Genomic DNA, 15,365 nt, shown 5'->3' with positions numbered 1-15,365 from the left:
CAAACTATCGGAGCTCATCCCAGTCATCGGCACCCGTTCCTGCTTTTTCCAGAGAAGCTTGATCCGGGGCTCTTTCACCGTCTTGGTCGATGACGTCTTGCTTGGCTTCTCCAATTCGTCCGTCGTGCACTGTATCGAGATTAATCGGGGCGGGAGGCGGTGCCATGAAGCATCCAAGCCCTGCTGCAGTCGTCCTGCAATGCCCCGTCTGACTAACAGACAGCGAGGCCATGCATTTGCAGTTGCCCATACGCCACGCTGAGGCGTGCCAGATGCTATTTCCAGCGTTGCGGTGATCAACTCACTCTGAAACAAGTAAGCACTTGTCTTGTCGTCTGGCCAAGCTTTCCGACCACCGCCAGCGCGATTTAACGCGAGGTGGAACTTCAGGTCCCTGAAATGCAGGTTCAATTGGGCCCACGTCCAGCCATTGACCGCTCTGGCAACCAGCAGCACGCTTCTCTTTAGCCCGACGTTTTCGTGTCTCGATGCTCACCTCTCTGCATCTGTACCACGATGTTGTACATGCGTGACCCACCTGCTGTCAAGGCAACCATCCCCGTCACCGCCGCATCGATTGGGTCCCCCGGAGCTGGGTGCGTGTTATGCGTTCCAGGGCGACTATGAGACAAGCATGTCGTCATTCTCCGGCCTACTTTCGTCTTCCGAGGCCAGTAATTTCTGAGACGGCCAACGCTCCCCCGAAACCGGGGCGCACGTCACTGGGGAAGCCGAGCCGATAACTATGACGAAGAGTAATCTTGGATGAATATGGTGGTTCGAGCAGACCATGAATTCGAGGCGGCAAGTTGAGATTGGTGGTGCCTGGCCACGCATCCCTACTCGGGTATTCGCGTCGCAACCCTGCTCGATTCAGGATTAGCGCCAAGCCCGTTCTTGCCGGTACCCTAATTCTAGCCCACCGGATTCTCCCATTTGCCGTAGAATTTCATCAGAACATCTTCATCTTTGATCGTCGTCTCGTATTCCCGACGCGCGTTGTTGATGTCACTCTTGTTCCTTCATCGCGGTTCGAGTCACGATGTTTTTCCGGCGCCGACGCAGTCTATCTCCTCTTTTGCTGCGCGCTTGGCCATTGCCATGACTAAAAGTATCTCCCTCGCCCCCACGACACTCGCTTTGACAAATGCCATAGCAGGTATTATGCCACGAGACGCGTGCTAAGCACATTTTCTTTCCCACGAACACGTGGACCCCCTCTCAACATTACTAGAGACGTTTCGATACGTCGTAGTGAGCACATGCCGCCCCAGTCTTACAGGTCTGGCTGATTTAGATTCCTGCAGCCGCTAAGCTGATGGCTGCCGTAGTGTTCGTAGGTGAGCTACCGAGTGGGCTGACTGGTCGTCTTGTAGTCAAGCTGACTTGGTTGTACAAGAGACGTTGATCCGTCGCTGGCATCTTTGGTTAGCGGCTAATTCGCTTATTTACTTGATTGGATGGTCCAACTTGGCGATTACCAGCTAATATCCGCAAGCTTTCCTCGATTTCACAAGCATATTCGTGCGACATACACCTCTACTTCTCGTCTCATTCCCCAAGGTTGTTGACCAACACTCTCGTAAATGGCTTGATTATCTATGAAAAATGCTGTTCCCATGTCTTTCCAGACTTAGGGCGCCTGAAGCTAAATACAGAGGGTGTCGTCGTAGCCGCTGAGGCTATACACTAACATCATGCGTGACAACCCATCACAACAACATCGAATAAGAACTTGTGCGGCCCGCCTCCAGCGCCAGAGGAACGTACTGAGTCGTGGCCTTGTGCTTTTCGGACACTCGTCTCGCTTTTCCACGCCCGTTTCGTCTAATCGCAACCACTTTCGGACGCATTTCGCTCAGGTTTGTCCAGGGCCAATTCTGTACATTGCCCTCTCGCAGTCGCATGAAAACGCAGTGATGGACCGCTGTCACCACTTTCGGAGCAGCTGCTAGAGTCTGATCAAGTGCGATGACTTCGAAGAAATAAGTCTGTCGACCCATGAACTCGCTGGGCCACACCTTTCATGTCAATGTAGGCACGATTTGCCGCAAGCGCAGGAGGCTTCCACATGTGGATTACCAAGGCTGTGATCGATTGAGATCCACAAAGATGGCGCTTAGTTGCATACGACTCGAATGTAGTGCTCAGCTTTGTGGTGAAGGCTTTTGTTGGCTGCAATCTTGCTCTATCTGCATAATTTGGCTCATGGCCTACCTAAATAGTTTTGTTGATGACTTCAGTTTGTATACCAACGCTGCGACAGTCAGACCGTGTACGCAAGCGCAGTCATGGCCATGCTATCCACCGTTGCGGAATCTACCGTCCGCATGCCTTCGTTAAATCGTCGCACCGCTCAGATCATCACGACGTCGCTGGCAAACTCCGATACAGACGACAGCCACTCGCTCTCTACCCCAACCGCCATCGGAATCGGCGTCGCTATAGGCATCGTCGGTACCATATTCATCCTGACTATAGTACTATTACTTCACCGCGCATGGAGACTCCGTCGCCCACAACCAGCAAGACGATACCGGCAGGCCAAGTTATGGAAAGGCTTTGAGCCAGTGACACCTAGCACGGCAAGAACGACCTTTGTCGGAACCAGAATGACGAACATATACCTGACAGAGTTACCGACACCAGTCACACCTGCGTTTCTCATGAGTCCGCCGCTACAAGGAGGCCAAGAGCATGGGTACGAGGATATGGGTCGACGGCACAGCGAGCCCGCGTGATGGCAATACATTCTTTGAGCTACGAATCTAGTACTTGCCGTGTACTGCTTCCACGGACATACTCCAAGTATGCATGCCGTCATTCACATACAGTTGCCGCGACAAACTCCGTCCTTGAAAGCACGATCTTAATGATCAACGCAAAATAATGCCAGGCGTCAGTCTGAAATGGAGCCGCCAGCCTACTTCTTTATCGTACTCCCGACACCAATCCCTCAAACACGGTCAGTGGGAACAGTCCTCGAACTCGATTGGTACTCAACTGCTGCTCCAATCAACTACTCTCTGTCCACTCGCATGTTTACCAGGAGAGTCAGGCTTCGCTTTCTTCGATGATACTGTCTCCTCTCTTTGTACAGGTGACTAGCGGAGTCGTTTGGATGGCGCTTGACCTGCGATTGCCGTAACTTGCTCTTGAAGATTCTCGATCACTTTGCATGCTGTTGTAAGCTCCGCGGTCAGATGGTCGTTCATGGAAGCCAAACGAGAGCATATCTTGTTGATCTGGAAAGACACTTACCTATCTATCATGTGGAAGCTTGGAGACAAAGACGAACCATGTAGATGAAGGACTCAAACTCGATTTTGCTCCGATGGCGTATGTTTTGTGGATGTTTATCGAAACGGATCCACGCATCGTACAGCTCCCGTTGTTGTGCTAAACGCATGATATGTCATTGAATGTTAAGACATGATTCCAATTGACTTGCCTTGATCGAGCGTCGCGAAATCCTTAGGGAAGTAGTGTATCTTGTAACACGAATCCGCGCCCTGCAGGTGAAACATTGTATAAGAGTAACAATGCTCACACCGCATCAGGAGGTCTCTAGTTTCGCGGATCCACCTCCATACTTCTCCGTCATCAATCTTTTGTTCACATTGTGCTGGAGTCACAGGAAGGGCCAATATTTGTTGATAATCTTGACCACGTCGCTGGAGCTCGACTAAGTCTGCTCTGTACTTTGGGCTATTGTTACTACGTGTTGCGAAGAGGGAAAGCTGAGACTGAATCTCCTCGACCTTTTCGGTCAAATCCATATGTCAGAAACGATCCCACGTCGCCATCGTCAGCTGCATGGTTGATCTCGAAGTAAAGCAGGGATGAGTTAGCTGTCAAGAGGTGAGTTGTACTACTAAAACTATTTATTGTTCCGCATCGACCACGCACAATGTGACGTACGGATCGGAGAGAATTGAGCATTCACAAGTCGAGATGCAGGTTGAGCGATACCGTCACATTGTGCAATCAGAGAGCCCAAGAGGAGTGAGAAGCAGCAAAACGCCATGCTACCAGTTGATATGTCTGTTGGACACCCTGGATCGACTCCTGTCACCTTTAGCATAGTTGTTTATAGTATGAAAGAAATGACACAACACTGTTCGGAGCTTGCTATTGACTTCGCCCCATTAGCCTCCTACAAATTTGTAGATCTTGTTACCTAGCCAGAATATTGCGAAAGCAACCCAAGAGGCGTGACTACTCTGATCGAGCACGCTACATTACTCGATCCATTCCGTGACTGTAAGACGATAGTGCCACAAAAACCATAATCCTACCTGCCGTATTCTCAGAGGGGAGAAGTCGTGTGTCTTATCGATAGTAATGGTCCGCCCCACCTTCCATTCCCACAAAACCATGCAAAAAGAGAGCCTGTGGTTCTATGCAAGCTTTGCAAAGAACTTCCGATGACTGCAAAAGCAAAAAAAGCGACCGATGTGGGACTCGAACCCACAGCCTCAGCCTTAGGAGGGCTGCGCGCTACCATTGCGCCAACCGGCCAGTTGCTTGTTGTTGAAGAGAGTAACGTTTTTGTATTAAATATTCTAACAATGTTAGCTATGCAAACAGCTCCAAGGCGCAACGAGTTCTATCCTTACAGGCATCGTCCTTTCTAACACAAGTCGGCCAAGTTCGGCTCTCGACATTCGGACCTTCCATGATCGTGAGGGTCTCACTCCTACAGCACCGTATCAAAGAGAAAAAAACAAACTTCCTCTCTAAGAATACACCTTCCTACTAGAAAAGAGTATATAGAGAGCTATATAGATACAGATTAAAAGCCTAGAAGACTACAATACTGTTAATCTTAACAAATTTTCTTACTAGGAGATGATGTAGGCTGCAAGCTAAAGCTTATTATGTCTATACCTGTTCGGTTTTTCTCTCGTATACGGTGACAGGGTCCGATGAATTGACGGGGACAGCCAGATTCTGCAAACATCTCAGTGGGTGAGAGAAAATGCATGCCGACAATGGTACTGATAGTCATCCTTTTTACAATACTACAAGGAAGCGCAACAAAAGCGACTCCATGAACATGCCCGTGACGGAACTCCTCAAATACCATCCACCAACTCTCACTATAACCCCGCTTCGTAGTAAAACCCTCGCTATTTGAACATGGAATCGCCAAACCAAAGTATCGAAAAACAGGGCCAGAACATAGATGCGTAACGATCAACCCGCCACTTCCCCCAACACCTCATGATCAAATCATAATCAAGCGCTCTCGGCCCTTCCACTGCTATTGCTACCACCCTCGCGACTACTCCTCCTCTTGCCGACCGGCCTTACCGGCGGTCTCATATCACCCCTCCCCTCAGTCGCAGCCTCATACCCGCCATCTTCCTCCATCTCACTCATACTCGACGCATTACTCAGCATGCTAGCTCTCTTACTCTGCCAGGGTAGGTTCCCCTCACTAGGCGTACTAGGTCGGGACCCCACGTTGCTTCTTTGTGGCGGTTGTCTTTCCGATTGCGCGTTACCCTGTGTGATGGTTGAGCTAGAGCGGAGAGATGACTTGCGACTCGTGGTTGTACTGGTGGACGTGTTACTCCATCGACGCTCGCGGCTTTCGGCAGGCCGGAGACGACCGTCCATGTCGAGGTCGGGAGTGGGCGTTGTGCTTCGCGAAGAGCTACGGGAATGCGACCCGTCTCTTCCTCTTGGGTTTTGCAGTAAACTTTGTCGTCGCTTCCGTGAGCCTGTGTGCGAGAGGCTATGGCTGTGACCATGGTGATGGCCACTCTTTTCTACGTCGGCGCTTCGTCCACTGAGACCGCGTGCGCGCTTCCAGCCTCGCCAGCCGGTCCACCATAGCCATCCTCCTTCTTCTCTTGCAATCTCACGTTGTCTGGCGCGGACGCGTTTCCGCAGCTCAGCTCGTCGCTCGTTCTCTGTAGCCCAGTATTCGTTTCTGTAGACTTCCCACTCTTGACGGAAGTCGGGTGTGAAGGGCTTCGGGAGGAGGAGTAGCTTGATGTAGTCGCCTCCCGGTGCAATGTCTTCCTCGGCGTATTCCTTACCGTCTTCCACGATGCGATGGCGGGGTCGGCCGCCGTCTAATGCATGCTTGTTCTCCTGCGCGACGTTGATGAAGTGGTAGGAACTGCCTCCCTGCTCCCCACCCCACAGCCCACCAGAGAAGGGCACAACAAAGTGACCCCATTCCACCAGCTCTCTCCACCATGGCCCCCGTATAACGACAATCTTGGCGTTCATGCCTCTGAGCCCTCGATTTGCAACGCCGATCCACCGGCGCGGCCATCTGACCCCTCTCTCCCATTGTCCAGTCGCCCAGAAAAGCAGAGCGGTAACGACGCCTGTTATGAAGCCAACCTTCTGCAGCATATCAACGAGCCAGTATTGTGAACCTCCAATACCCTTGCCATCCTCTCGTGGGCGCAACCACAACAGGTAGAAACAAAAGCCTATCCATACCGCCAACAGTGTGAGGACGAAAGTGTTCTGCCGCCGGCGGGCGCGTAGGGGGAGGTATTGGCTGCGAAGACTGGCTTCGAGTATGAGGAGATTCAGGTAGATTTGCGGCGGCGACGAGGGGAGGAGGGATGTCGGATCGCTAAGGACGGGCGGCCGCGGGGGCTTGATGGTGGGCAGGCGGTCGTTGTTGGCATTGTGGGGTGTGTCTTGGAGGATGGACGCAGAGTACGGCGGCGGGTCGCTTTCGACGCTCTCAGCCACCTTGTTCAGGCTTGTGCTCGGCGCCGGTGCGCCTTTGACAATCTGGTCGAGTGTTTGCGGCGCCATCAATTAGTCTGTGGGTGCGTTTGGCAATGACATGTGAATGCGATACTGGCGACGACTACGAAGATGGTAGTGATGTGGGTATGCTATGCGTGACTCGTGCCTGTCTGCTTCTCCTCTCTGTCATCATCAGACGGGTCGCGTACACGTTCAGAAGAATGCGCGACGCGTTGGGAGGGGTACTCGTGCCTATATCGAATGCTGTGTATCCGGCGCGAGTCGGTCAGTCGCTCCCGATGATGCACCTGTCTCGCTTAGCCGGAGCGGTGAAGACATGGATTGCTGGCATACAGCTCTACCCCACAATGCTAGCTTCGTATAGGCAGGCTCCTTCACTGAGATGGCTGACACGTCCTTGGCCCTGCAGTAGTCAACGATGTCAACGGGACGGAGCGGGGGTGAAATATGCAGGGGCTCATGTGAGATCGTCTCGCGGAAGTGAGGGGTCCCATTCACCCATGCAAACCGAACAGATGGGTCGGTCACGGTGTGAAGGGGATACTGAATTGTGGGTGGAAGAATGCCCATTGTTGAAGAGGCCCTATACTGAAATGTAGTGGTATGATCCGACATGCCCGAACTCGCAACGCTATACAGAAACCAAACGCCAAACGATGCAATCCTTCTAACACGCAGACATCTATGCATGACCCCGCCCTTGCTCTCTGCGTCTAACTTCGTTCATCTCTTCCAACATCACGCGGTTGAACTGCTCCCAGCCATCCAGGTATACATGGTGACCGGCCTTGTTGATGATGATCACCTTGCCTACCCCATGGTCGTTCTTCTTCTCTTCAGCCGATGCCTTTGCTAGTAGGCGCTCGCGTTCTTGCTTCATCTTCTCTTCAGCCGCATATCCACCAGCCACGTCCATCCAGTCGTTCTCTCCGTACATGAAGATGACTGGGTAGCCAGTCTCGCGTTGCGTGGTAGAACTAGCTGCGGCGTCGCCATCTGCGGTAGGCCTTTCATGTGGTTGGATATATTGCCTGCCAACAGCCTGGATTCTGCGGATCATTGGGCTGCGAGCGAAAGCGCCAGGGGCGAGCAGGTAGGAAAGCGCATACTCGGAACTACCCCGTTGGCGGAATAGAGCGTAGCTGTAGTCGTGCAGCGCCTGTGCCTCCTCTTCTGGTAATTGCGAGAAGCGGCGTGAGGTCCAGCCTGATACCAGACGAGGACCGAGAGGCCCGGACCAACGTACAAAAGTAAAGGGCGAGACCATGTTGGCCTCCCAGAGAGAATACAGCCACCACGGCAATCGCCTCTTTGGTGCTTGCTTAGCCTCTTTTGTGGTGTCGGCTGTGGAATGTTAGCGAGATGCAACAAATCTGCTACTGAACAACGTACCATTCTTTGTCCGCTGGTTCATGAAGTTGTTGTTGTCCGCTGTTGATGGCTGTACACCATTCTGGTTCGTCTCGGCAGCATCTTGAGTAAACTCATTCGCCATGGTCGAGTCCTGTGGATCAGGCATCTCCTCGTCAACTGCGTACGGGTCTTCTGGAATACCAACCGGGGACGCAAGAATCAGCTTGTTAAGATGTCCCGGGTACTTGAGCGCATAAGCAACAGCCAGGTACCCTCCTAAGCTATGTCCTAGCAATGTGAACTTGTCCAAGCCCCTCTTTATCCGCCACTCCTCCAGAGCATCCACAAACCACGACTCGGTCTCTGAGATCTTGCCTTCCTTGTCTTTGGCATGGATCTTGAAGGTTGGCCGACTGCTTCGGCCCATACCGAGAAGGTCCAGCGCAAAGACTTTCCAGCCTTCGGCACGCGATAATGACTCAAAGTTGCGATAGAAGAAGCCAAGTCCAGCACCATACCCGTGGAGCATAACCAAGTTGTTCTCCACCTCTTCGCCCAGTCGCTCCACGGAGAACTCGTTCAGTGCACGATCCTTGCCACTTAGCTGAACCATTTGCGAATTCCATCTTCGTGGTCCGTACGGGTCGTTGGTGGCATTGGTGGTCGTCTGGTCTTCGGGATGCTTGGGCGGCGCTTGAAGGTCTACCGAGGACGGACTAGCCGAAGCAGGCGCGGAGCCTGTTTGCGTATGTGTGGGCGGGCTCTGGAGATGTGGAATGTAGGATAGAACGCGATGCTCGGTTCTAAAGGTCGGCACAATTCAGTACACGTGTGGAATACACTTGTTACAGGGCACTACTCACGCCATAGGCGATAGTCCCGCCCACCACTGGTCGAAGCCCGATTTGGCAGACAGAGGGAACCACTTTGAGAACCTCCCCTGTGCTTCTCCCTGCTCCTTTGCGCGTTGGCTCGCCAGCATAGCCTGCTGACCGCCCTGCCCTGCCTCTTCGCCATCGTGTCCTGCCATTGTCGAATTCGCTTTGCTCTCGATTCTAATCGGTGTACTTAGGCTCAAACTGATATAGCTTGCGCCGCCAAATCCCACGCTCTTGTGTATGACGCTTCGGGCGCTGGGTCGGGCTAGGTAACTTCGAAGCATTCGCAGGCGCGCAGAAAGCAGCGACGAGTGGGATGCGCGGAAGAAAGAACGCGAAAAATGCTGTGGAGGTGGAATGGTGGCGGTGTTTGGTCGTGTCGCAGAGCGCCCTTGAAGGCGCCGCCTGCGACGAATTTGTTTTGGTACGAGATGTTGACGTAGCCTCTGGACGAGTTACGGTGGCGGAAACGCGATTGTGACGCGGAGATAAGAAAACCGACGTTTACTGCGCGTGTCGGACAAGTAATCCGGCCGTCCCCGATGCAATGGAACACGAACGAATACGCGGGATGGAGATAGATTCAAGTTTACCATTTCAGCATTGGGGAGTTGCGCCTGATATGCCTACCCACTACCCCACTACATGGCTTCATACATCGCCGCCGCATACTGACGCCCTTTGACCTATCACATGCCCCAGACCCACCTCGTGATTTGCATGCCTGACCTCGAAACCCATCATCCCAATGTCACCGCTTTCATCGCCTTCACCACCTACGCTAATCTCACCGGCATGCTAACCTCATTCTGATAATCAGATTTGTTCATTGTCATTTATCGTCAATTCGTGTCAAATGCTATGCCGCCAATTCCGTCCCAAATGCAAATGTCCTGCATGCATAGTAATAATAGTGTACATTCGACGTCTTACGTCCTTGAGGTTTTAGCCCTGTACTGAGCTTTTCGATCCAACGCGATCCTCATCTTCTTCACATGCCCATCGTGGGAGGAAAAGCGTCTTGTAAACGCTGCGTCGCAGCCTGTAGCCGCCATGTTGAGGGCTTGCGATTTCGAGATTCCTGTGGCTCTGGTTTGTTCGTGTTGACGTTCATCAGCTCAAACCCGCTGGCTGGTCTTCGAGTTCTACGTCTTCTCGACGTGGCGTCAGGACACCGTCAGTCCGATCGGACTAGCCGCGGCTGCGTCGTCATGGTTCCGCTGGTCATGATAATCCCCTTGGGAGGATTTGCCAACGACAAGGTTTGCAATCATCGCTTTGCATTGAATCCTCACACAAATGGCTTGGGCTCTTGAGCATAAGTGATAGTGTTGGCACTGACGACGCTGTTCAAACTCATACGCGTGTTCCGGGGGTCGACTCCGCTACCAGGCCTTTGCTGCTTCTGTAGACGTCCACTGTTGCTTGAGCTTCCTGTGTCGGTCCTATACTGGCCAGAAAATGGTCGTTGTGGTGGTGCGACACCGGGCTTTTCGTATAGTGTCTCTTCGCTCATCGGCGCTTGGTTCGATACACTTTGTGGTTCTGGGCGGCGCTTTCGCTTGATGCAGCAGCAGTTGCGGTCGTATGGGTAGGCCCAGAAGAGATAGCAAACAGCCCAGATCAAGACAATGCACGGTACAATTCCAAGACACACGATGAGGGCGATGGCTGTTCCCGAGATTCCACCACTACCACTGGAGTCTTCCAAGAAGCGTGCTTGGAGGTGGGCGATAGCAGGCATGTTTGTTGTGAGAGTATTGTTCGGTAGAGTGAGGGTTCGATGTTTGGTTTGGCGGCGAGGTTTTTGGTGTTATGCGTGATGTCAATGCTAAGAAGAAGTCACAGTCGAAAGAAGTCAAGAGATACGGAAGCGACTAGGGTGGATTGGACACGGAGGATGGTGAAGCGACAGTTGGACGCGGGGGCGTCTGGAACGATGAACAGGTACTGAAACACAGGATGACAGTTGCCGGTGAAGCGCTTTGTATGCGGGTCTGGATGAGCCACCCGTGGAGACGTCATGGGCAGTGGAGAATGGACTGACGCACATGGCCGCTATGCCGAGAAGTCAGAACTCGTGGCGTTTGCGCGTTCACGCACTAGAGTTACGCTACAACTCTTGGTGCGAAGCCGACTCCCATTAGTCTTTCTTTTCACAGATACTCCTGAGGGTGTGATGTGGTCCATGAATGAACCGTTCATTGGAATTCGTCAGCTATCCTGATTTACCCACCTGATACTGAGGCAACCAGGAACCTGAGACCGTTCCTGATCTCCAGGGGCTGCATCGGATGCTTCACAGAAGGCTGCACAGCCTACAACTCATGCCGTATCAGCCGTAAGGCCGAAAACCTGAAGGATCGTGAGCGCTACAGGCGACCAAGTCATTGACGTGTTGTGTCCTAATATGAAGCGTTAGCCCTGTTTCCAGCTAGCGGGACCGGAAGGCGCGGCGATGACCGCATGGGTGTGAGGCTAGCCTGGTCCCGATCACCACGTGTGGGGTAGACGTCTGCATTGCGTGAAATCAGGATCTTCCTGAGCACACTGCCATTGGCCTGAGGCTCTATGCAATGCGCTCCATGGAGTCGTTGAAGCCAGGAAATGAAGGGTGCAAGAGTGTATCGACCTCGTTAGACGGATGTGGGGCAACCCGATTTCATCTGACAATAGGCGAAACGCGCAATCTGCAAGCGCCGACCTTCAGGGATCAAACTGTCAGGACGAGTACGTACCGCCGTGCTTAGCAATCGTTTTTGAAATGCTGCGCGAATTGCTCTGCCAAACCTCTTGTCTACCGGCTTCGCCCAAATCTACAACCTCAAGACTCTTGAGATTGTCTTCGTTAGGACTCGCGTCCTTTGCGGCCCGAAGTGTCGATTGGAACAGCGACTCCGTTTCGTGCCATGGCATAGTCTGGTCACTCTCGGCGTGAACGAGGACCAACTTGAACCTCGAGCAAGTTCCTGGCCAAGTCATCAGTATCGGAACAGACGGATCTGAGGAAATTTGAACATCTGAAAACTCCTGAAATAGTCCCACAATATTATGGGCTTTGATCAACTTACGCGCCATTGTTGCCAGTCGGTCATCGCTTCGCCAAGTGTCTACCATCCTACGGGCAAACCAAGCTTGGAAGGCAGGGAATACCTTTACAGGCGCAAGAACGGGAACAATTCCACCGATTGAATACGAAGAGAATGCGTTGCCAGCATTCGTGAAGGCTGCACACAAGATCAGGCCTGCAAACTCGATGCCGAGATTGGTCGCGTAACGGTGTGCGATGCCGGATACAACCGCCGTTCCCAGTGAGTGTCCGAGGAGCACAATCCGCTCTGGCGGTATAAGACAGGTGTTCAAAGCCCAGTCAACTACAGCCTCAGCATCGTTCAGTAAGCCACTCTCCGAGGGGTCGCCTGTTGAGATGCCGAAGCCGCGATAGTCGAATGCTAAGACGAACATCTTCTCAGACGCCCCAGCAGAGTACGAGCGATACTCTATTGTACGGCGCTCTTGTGCCAACGTAGCAGAGTTGCCATGGAAATAGATGAGAAGTCTTGCTTCTGGATCGCCACGCAGCAATCTCCATGCAAGTGTATGCTCTACATCGGTGCCTGTCTTCTCTTGTATGAAGGCGTCGGAGTTTCTAGCATATACTCCCAATGGAGCTATTAGCCATGCGAAAAGCCGCTCTCCGTCTTTTGAGGTGATGCGGAAGGGGACGACCTGGTTTTCTGACTGCATAAGCCCAAGAAACCTTGCGGCACAATATCCTGTGATGGAGGACGAGGGGAGCCGACATACTCAGAAATCCCGCTCTCTCGGGCTGTACCAACCATTTGCCTGGGAAAAAGGTGAAATTATGGAGATACAGCATTTCTGACATGATTAGCGTTGGCCTGATTTACTTAATCGTCAGGTGCTTTCTAACGTTTTTGAACCCATGGCAAGCAACATAGCAGTGTGGCTGGGACCCATATTAAACTAAGAAAAGACAGAGTCGTGCCGATGGAACTGGAGATGCTCATGATGGAGTTGGTCGTGTGTTTGATGGCGGACGCGATTTGCATCAGGAGACGAGCGGGAAAACTAGCGCGTCGTCCATAATCGCTCGCAATTACTGCCCGCTCAGTCGCGCAACCAAACTCTGGGCATAGAAGTTCGTCCTTTTCGCGACCTCGCTTGATAGCAAAACGGTGTTGCTAGCAACTTCGCGTTGGAACATATATATTAGATGCGATAGCTCGCTGATTCGGTTGTTTGTTGGCTGAGGGGTAGTGGTCGGCGGGCATGCAGCTTGACCGCCAGCCGCGGCGTTTAGTCAAGTGCCCTGATCGCGACCGCAACACCACTTCGAAAGCACCAACACCAACGTCCACGTTGGAGTCCTCGAACACGCCTGATTTCAAATCGTATGCATGTGCTCGAATAGCGACTCAAAATTCTGGCTCTCTTTCTGGTTCCGCCTAATATCTCTCTGCGCGACACAACAACAGTATCGGAATCTGCAATTACAACGAGGGCGAATCACGATATGAGCACAGATGCGGACAGGACTGTAGAAAACTGGAATCCCAAGACCTACTACTATTATGTATTGCACACAAGTATTCGAGTACTGAGAGCAAACCCCCCCACATAAACCAGACTTGAATGCAGAAATTTCCCAGACGAAAGTCACTTCTGCGGCCAACGTTACAGCGCTGTAACGTTTGGCACGGCTATCCGGGAGTTTTGACCTTCATGGACCTATCATCAGAGCTTCTGGTGATATGTTCGACAGATGAGGACTCGTGTTCACATATACTTACGCTTGTTGGCCAGCGCTCGGGTCAAACCTGGTGAGAAATCCTCCTGGATATTCTCTAGCTCTGATGGTCTCTGGCCTTCTTTACGCCAATCCAAAACCTGGTAAGATACAGGACGCATAGGTATCTCAGATTCTGAAGACGGGTCTGGAGGTAAACCAGCCTCAGTATACGCGCTGGGATGATGGGCAACATTCAACCGCTGGTCTGCCAGGTTGGCAATGCCTAAAGCGCGATGCGTTTCGGAGTCCATGGCAGATGCGCGCTCCAGGGCTGATTCGGCTTCCTTGTACTCCCTAGACTCTCGCGTAGCTGGAGCTGTTGGAATGGTACGTTCTTTATGGCGAGCGTCGTGCGGATCGTGATTAGTAGCTGCGTGCCCGGCGTATAGGTTTGGCTCATACGACTCTTTGCGAAGAGGGCCGCGCATGTTGGCAATATCCGGTGTCCAGATGTCGCTAAAGACACGCGATCCGTTGCCATCAGTAAGAACAGGGTCAATATCCTGAGAGTATATGGAAGAAGTTGGGTGCGGAGAGTTGCGAGTTGCATACAGATTACCAGCATTGTACGTAGTCTGTGGGAGCAGAGCCGTAGTACGACGAGAAGGTTCCGGGTTATCGATGGGCGTATCCGGATCGACAGTGAAGAATCGATCAACACCATCATCAGGCAACGGATCTGGAGTATAAATTGGCGACTTGTCTTTACGTGAGACTTTGGCTCTAGCTTTTTGGAAGAGCGTCGGCTTCTTGTCGGTTTCGAACTGATTTGGAGTAAGAGCACGAGACATTTCATGTGCAACAAATCCCAGTTCGACATCGAGATTCGAAGAAGGATTGCTGGCCGAAGCAGTCTTGTTCAGCGCATCGCGTCTCCAAACCATCTGAGGCGTGATAGGCTTCAGCTCCCCGGACTTTCACTTACGAAGCTGCTGCTGCAGGTCACGACAATGGAGACACTCACCTTTAAAATGTAGATAGACCAAGTACACAACCATAGCGATCTGTAGTACAGCAAGAGTGATAATTGCAGCGAGGGAAACGTACGCAAAAGTATCGTTAAATTTTGGCTTTGGAGCAACGGCTATGGCGGTCTCCGAGGAGGCTGGTAACGACGTTTGAGAGGGATTAACCATTGACGACGTCGAGATGGTAGACTGTAGCACATTGCTGCGCAGAACAGCTGAAGAGCTGGTAGCTGCTGTCGTCGCTAATGTCGATGTCGAAGACACGGACGGCGTGTTCGTAGCTTGGACGAAATCCGTGGCGTATACAGTTGTGAACTGAGTAACTAGGACCATCTTTATGTTTGCTCTGGTTTCTGAAACTCAACTGCGGCTTTGTTATGCGATGAATTGTCTTGTCTGGGTAGACTTTTGCGTTGTCACTCTCTTGCTTTGTGGACCTCTCACACTTTATTGATGTAGTATGGGAGACGAAGATTATAGGCGACGCATCGGTACATTGTCGAAGTGCACGTCATAGTGCGCTTACAATGCGTATAGTGTAGCTACGCAACAGATTGCGCACAGTGATTTCTTATCACTATCTAAGATGGATATGGTAGTTGCCTT

The 15,365-nt window shown here is 52.1% G+C and overlaps 6 protein-coding genes across 6 annotated transcripts; 1 reads left to right on the top strand and 5 right to left on the bottom strand.

The window, feature by feature from the left end:
• Positions 1 to 2,291: 2,291 nt before the first annotated feature.
• Positions 2,292 to 2,741, top strand: AA0111_g8359 (hypothetical protein; the record flags this gene model as incomplete). Its single annotated transcript, XM_028654797.1, has 1 exon — positions 2,292 to 2,741. The coding sequence occupies one exon, from the start codon at positions 2,292 to 2,294 to the stop codon at positions 2,739 to 2,741; it is 450 nt and encodes a 149-aa protein (XP_028504009.1).
• A 2,500-nt stretch (positions 2,742 to 5,241) lies between these two features.
• Positions 5,242 to 6,792, bottom strand: AA0111_g8358 (hypothetical protein; the record flags this gene model as incomplete). Its single annotated transcript, XM_028654796.1, has 1 exon — positions 5,242 to 6,792. One exon carries the CDS (start codon positions 6,790 to 6,792, stop codon positions 5,242 to 5,244), a length of 1,551 nt encoding a protein of 516 aa, XP_028504008.1.
• A 637-nt stretch (positions 6,793 to 7,429) lies between these two features.
• AA0111_g8357 (hypothetical protein) lies at positions 7,430 to 9,130 on the bottom strand (the record flags this gene model as incomplete). Its single annotated transcript, XM_028654795.1, has 3 exons — positions 7,430 to 8,091; positions 8,140 to 8,903; positions 8,964 to 9,130. The coding sequence occupies 3 exons, from the start codon at positions 9,128 to 9,130 to the stop codon at positions 7,430 to 7,432; spliced, it is 1,593 nt and encodes a 530-aa protein (XP_028504011.1).
• A 1,139-nt stretch (positions 9,131 to 10,269) lies between these two features.
• On the bottom strand, positions 10,270 to 10,722 carry AA0111_g8356 (hypothetical protein; the record flags this gene model as incomplete). Its single annotated transcript, XM_028654794.1, has 1 exon — positions 10,270 to 10,722. The coding sequence occupies one exon, from the start codon at positions 10,720 to 10,722 to the stop codon at positions 10,270 to 10,272; it is 453 nt and encodes a 150-aa protein (XP_028504010.1).
• Positions 10,723 to 11,303: 581 nt separating this feature from the next.
• Positions 11,304 to 12,867, bottom strand: AA0111_g8355 (hypothetical protein; the record flags this gene model as incomplete). Its single annotated transcript, XM_028654793.1, has 4 exons — positions 11,304 to 11,383; positions 11,717 to 11,947; positions 12,050 to 12,715; positions 12,786 to 12,867. The coding sequence occupies 4 exons, from the start codon at positions 12,865 to 12,867 to the stop codon at positions 11,304 to 11,306; spliced, it is 1,059 nt and encodes a 352-aa protein (XP_028504013.1).
• Positions 12,868 to 13,778: 911 nt separating this feature from the next.
• On the bottom strand, positions 13,779 to 14,675 carry AA0111_g8354 (hypothetical protein; the record flags this gene model as incomplete). The annotated part of the gene is made up of 1 exon (XM_028654792.1): positions 13,779 to 14,675. The coding sequence occupies one exon, from the start codon at positions 14,673 to 14,675 to the stop codon at positions 13,779 to 13,781; it is 897 nt and encodes a 298-aa protein (XP_028504012.1).
• Positions 14,676 to 15,365: the final 690 nt, after the last annotated feature.

Source organism: Alternaria arborescens (genome assembly GCF_004154835.1).
Source record: "Alternaria arborescens strain FERA 675 chromosome Unknown contig_21, whole genome shotgun sequence".
NCBI lineage: Eukaryota > Fungi > Ascomycota > Dothideomycetes > Pleosporales > Pleosporaceae > Alternaria > Alternaria arborescens.
Note: the sequence above shows the minus strand (reverse complement) of the source record. Positions and strands in the feature narration are given on the sequence as shown.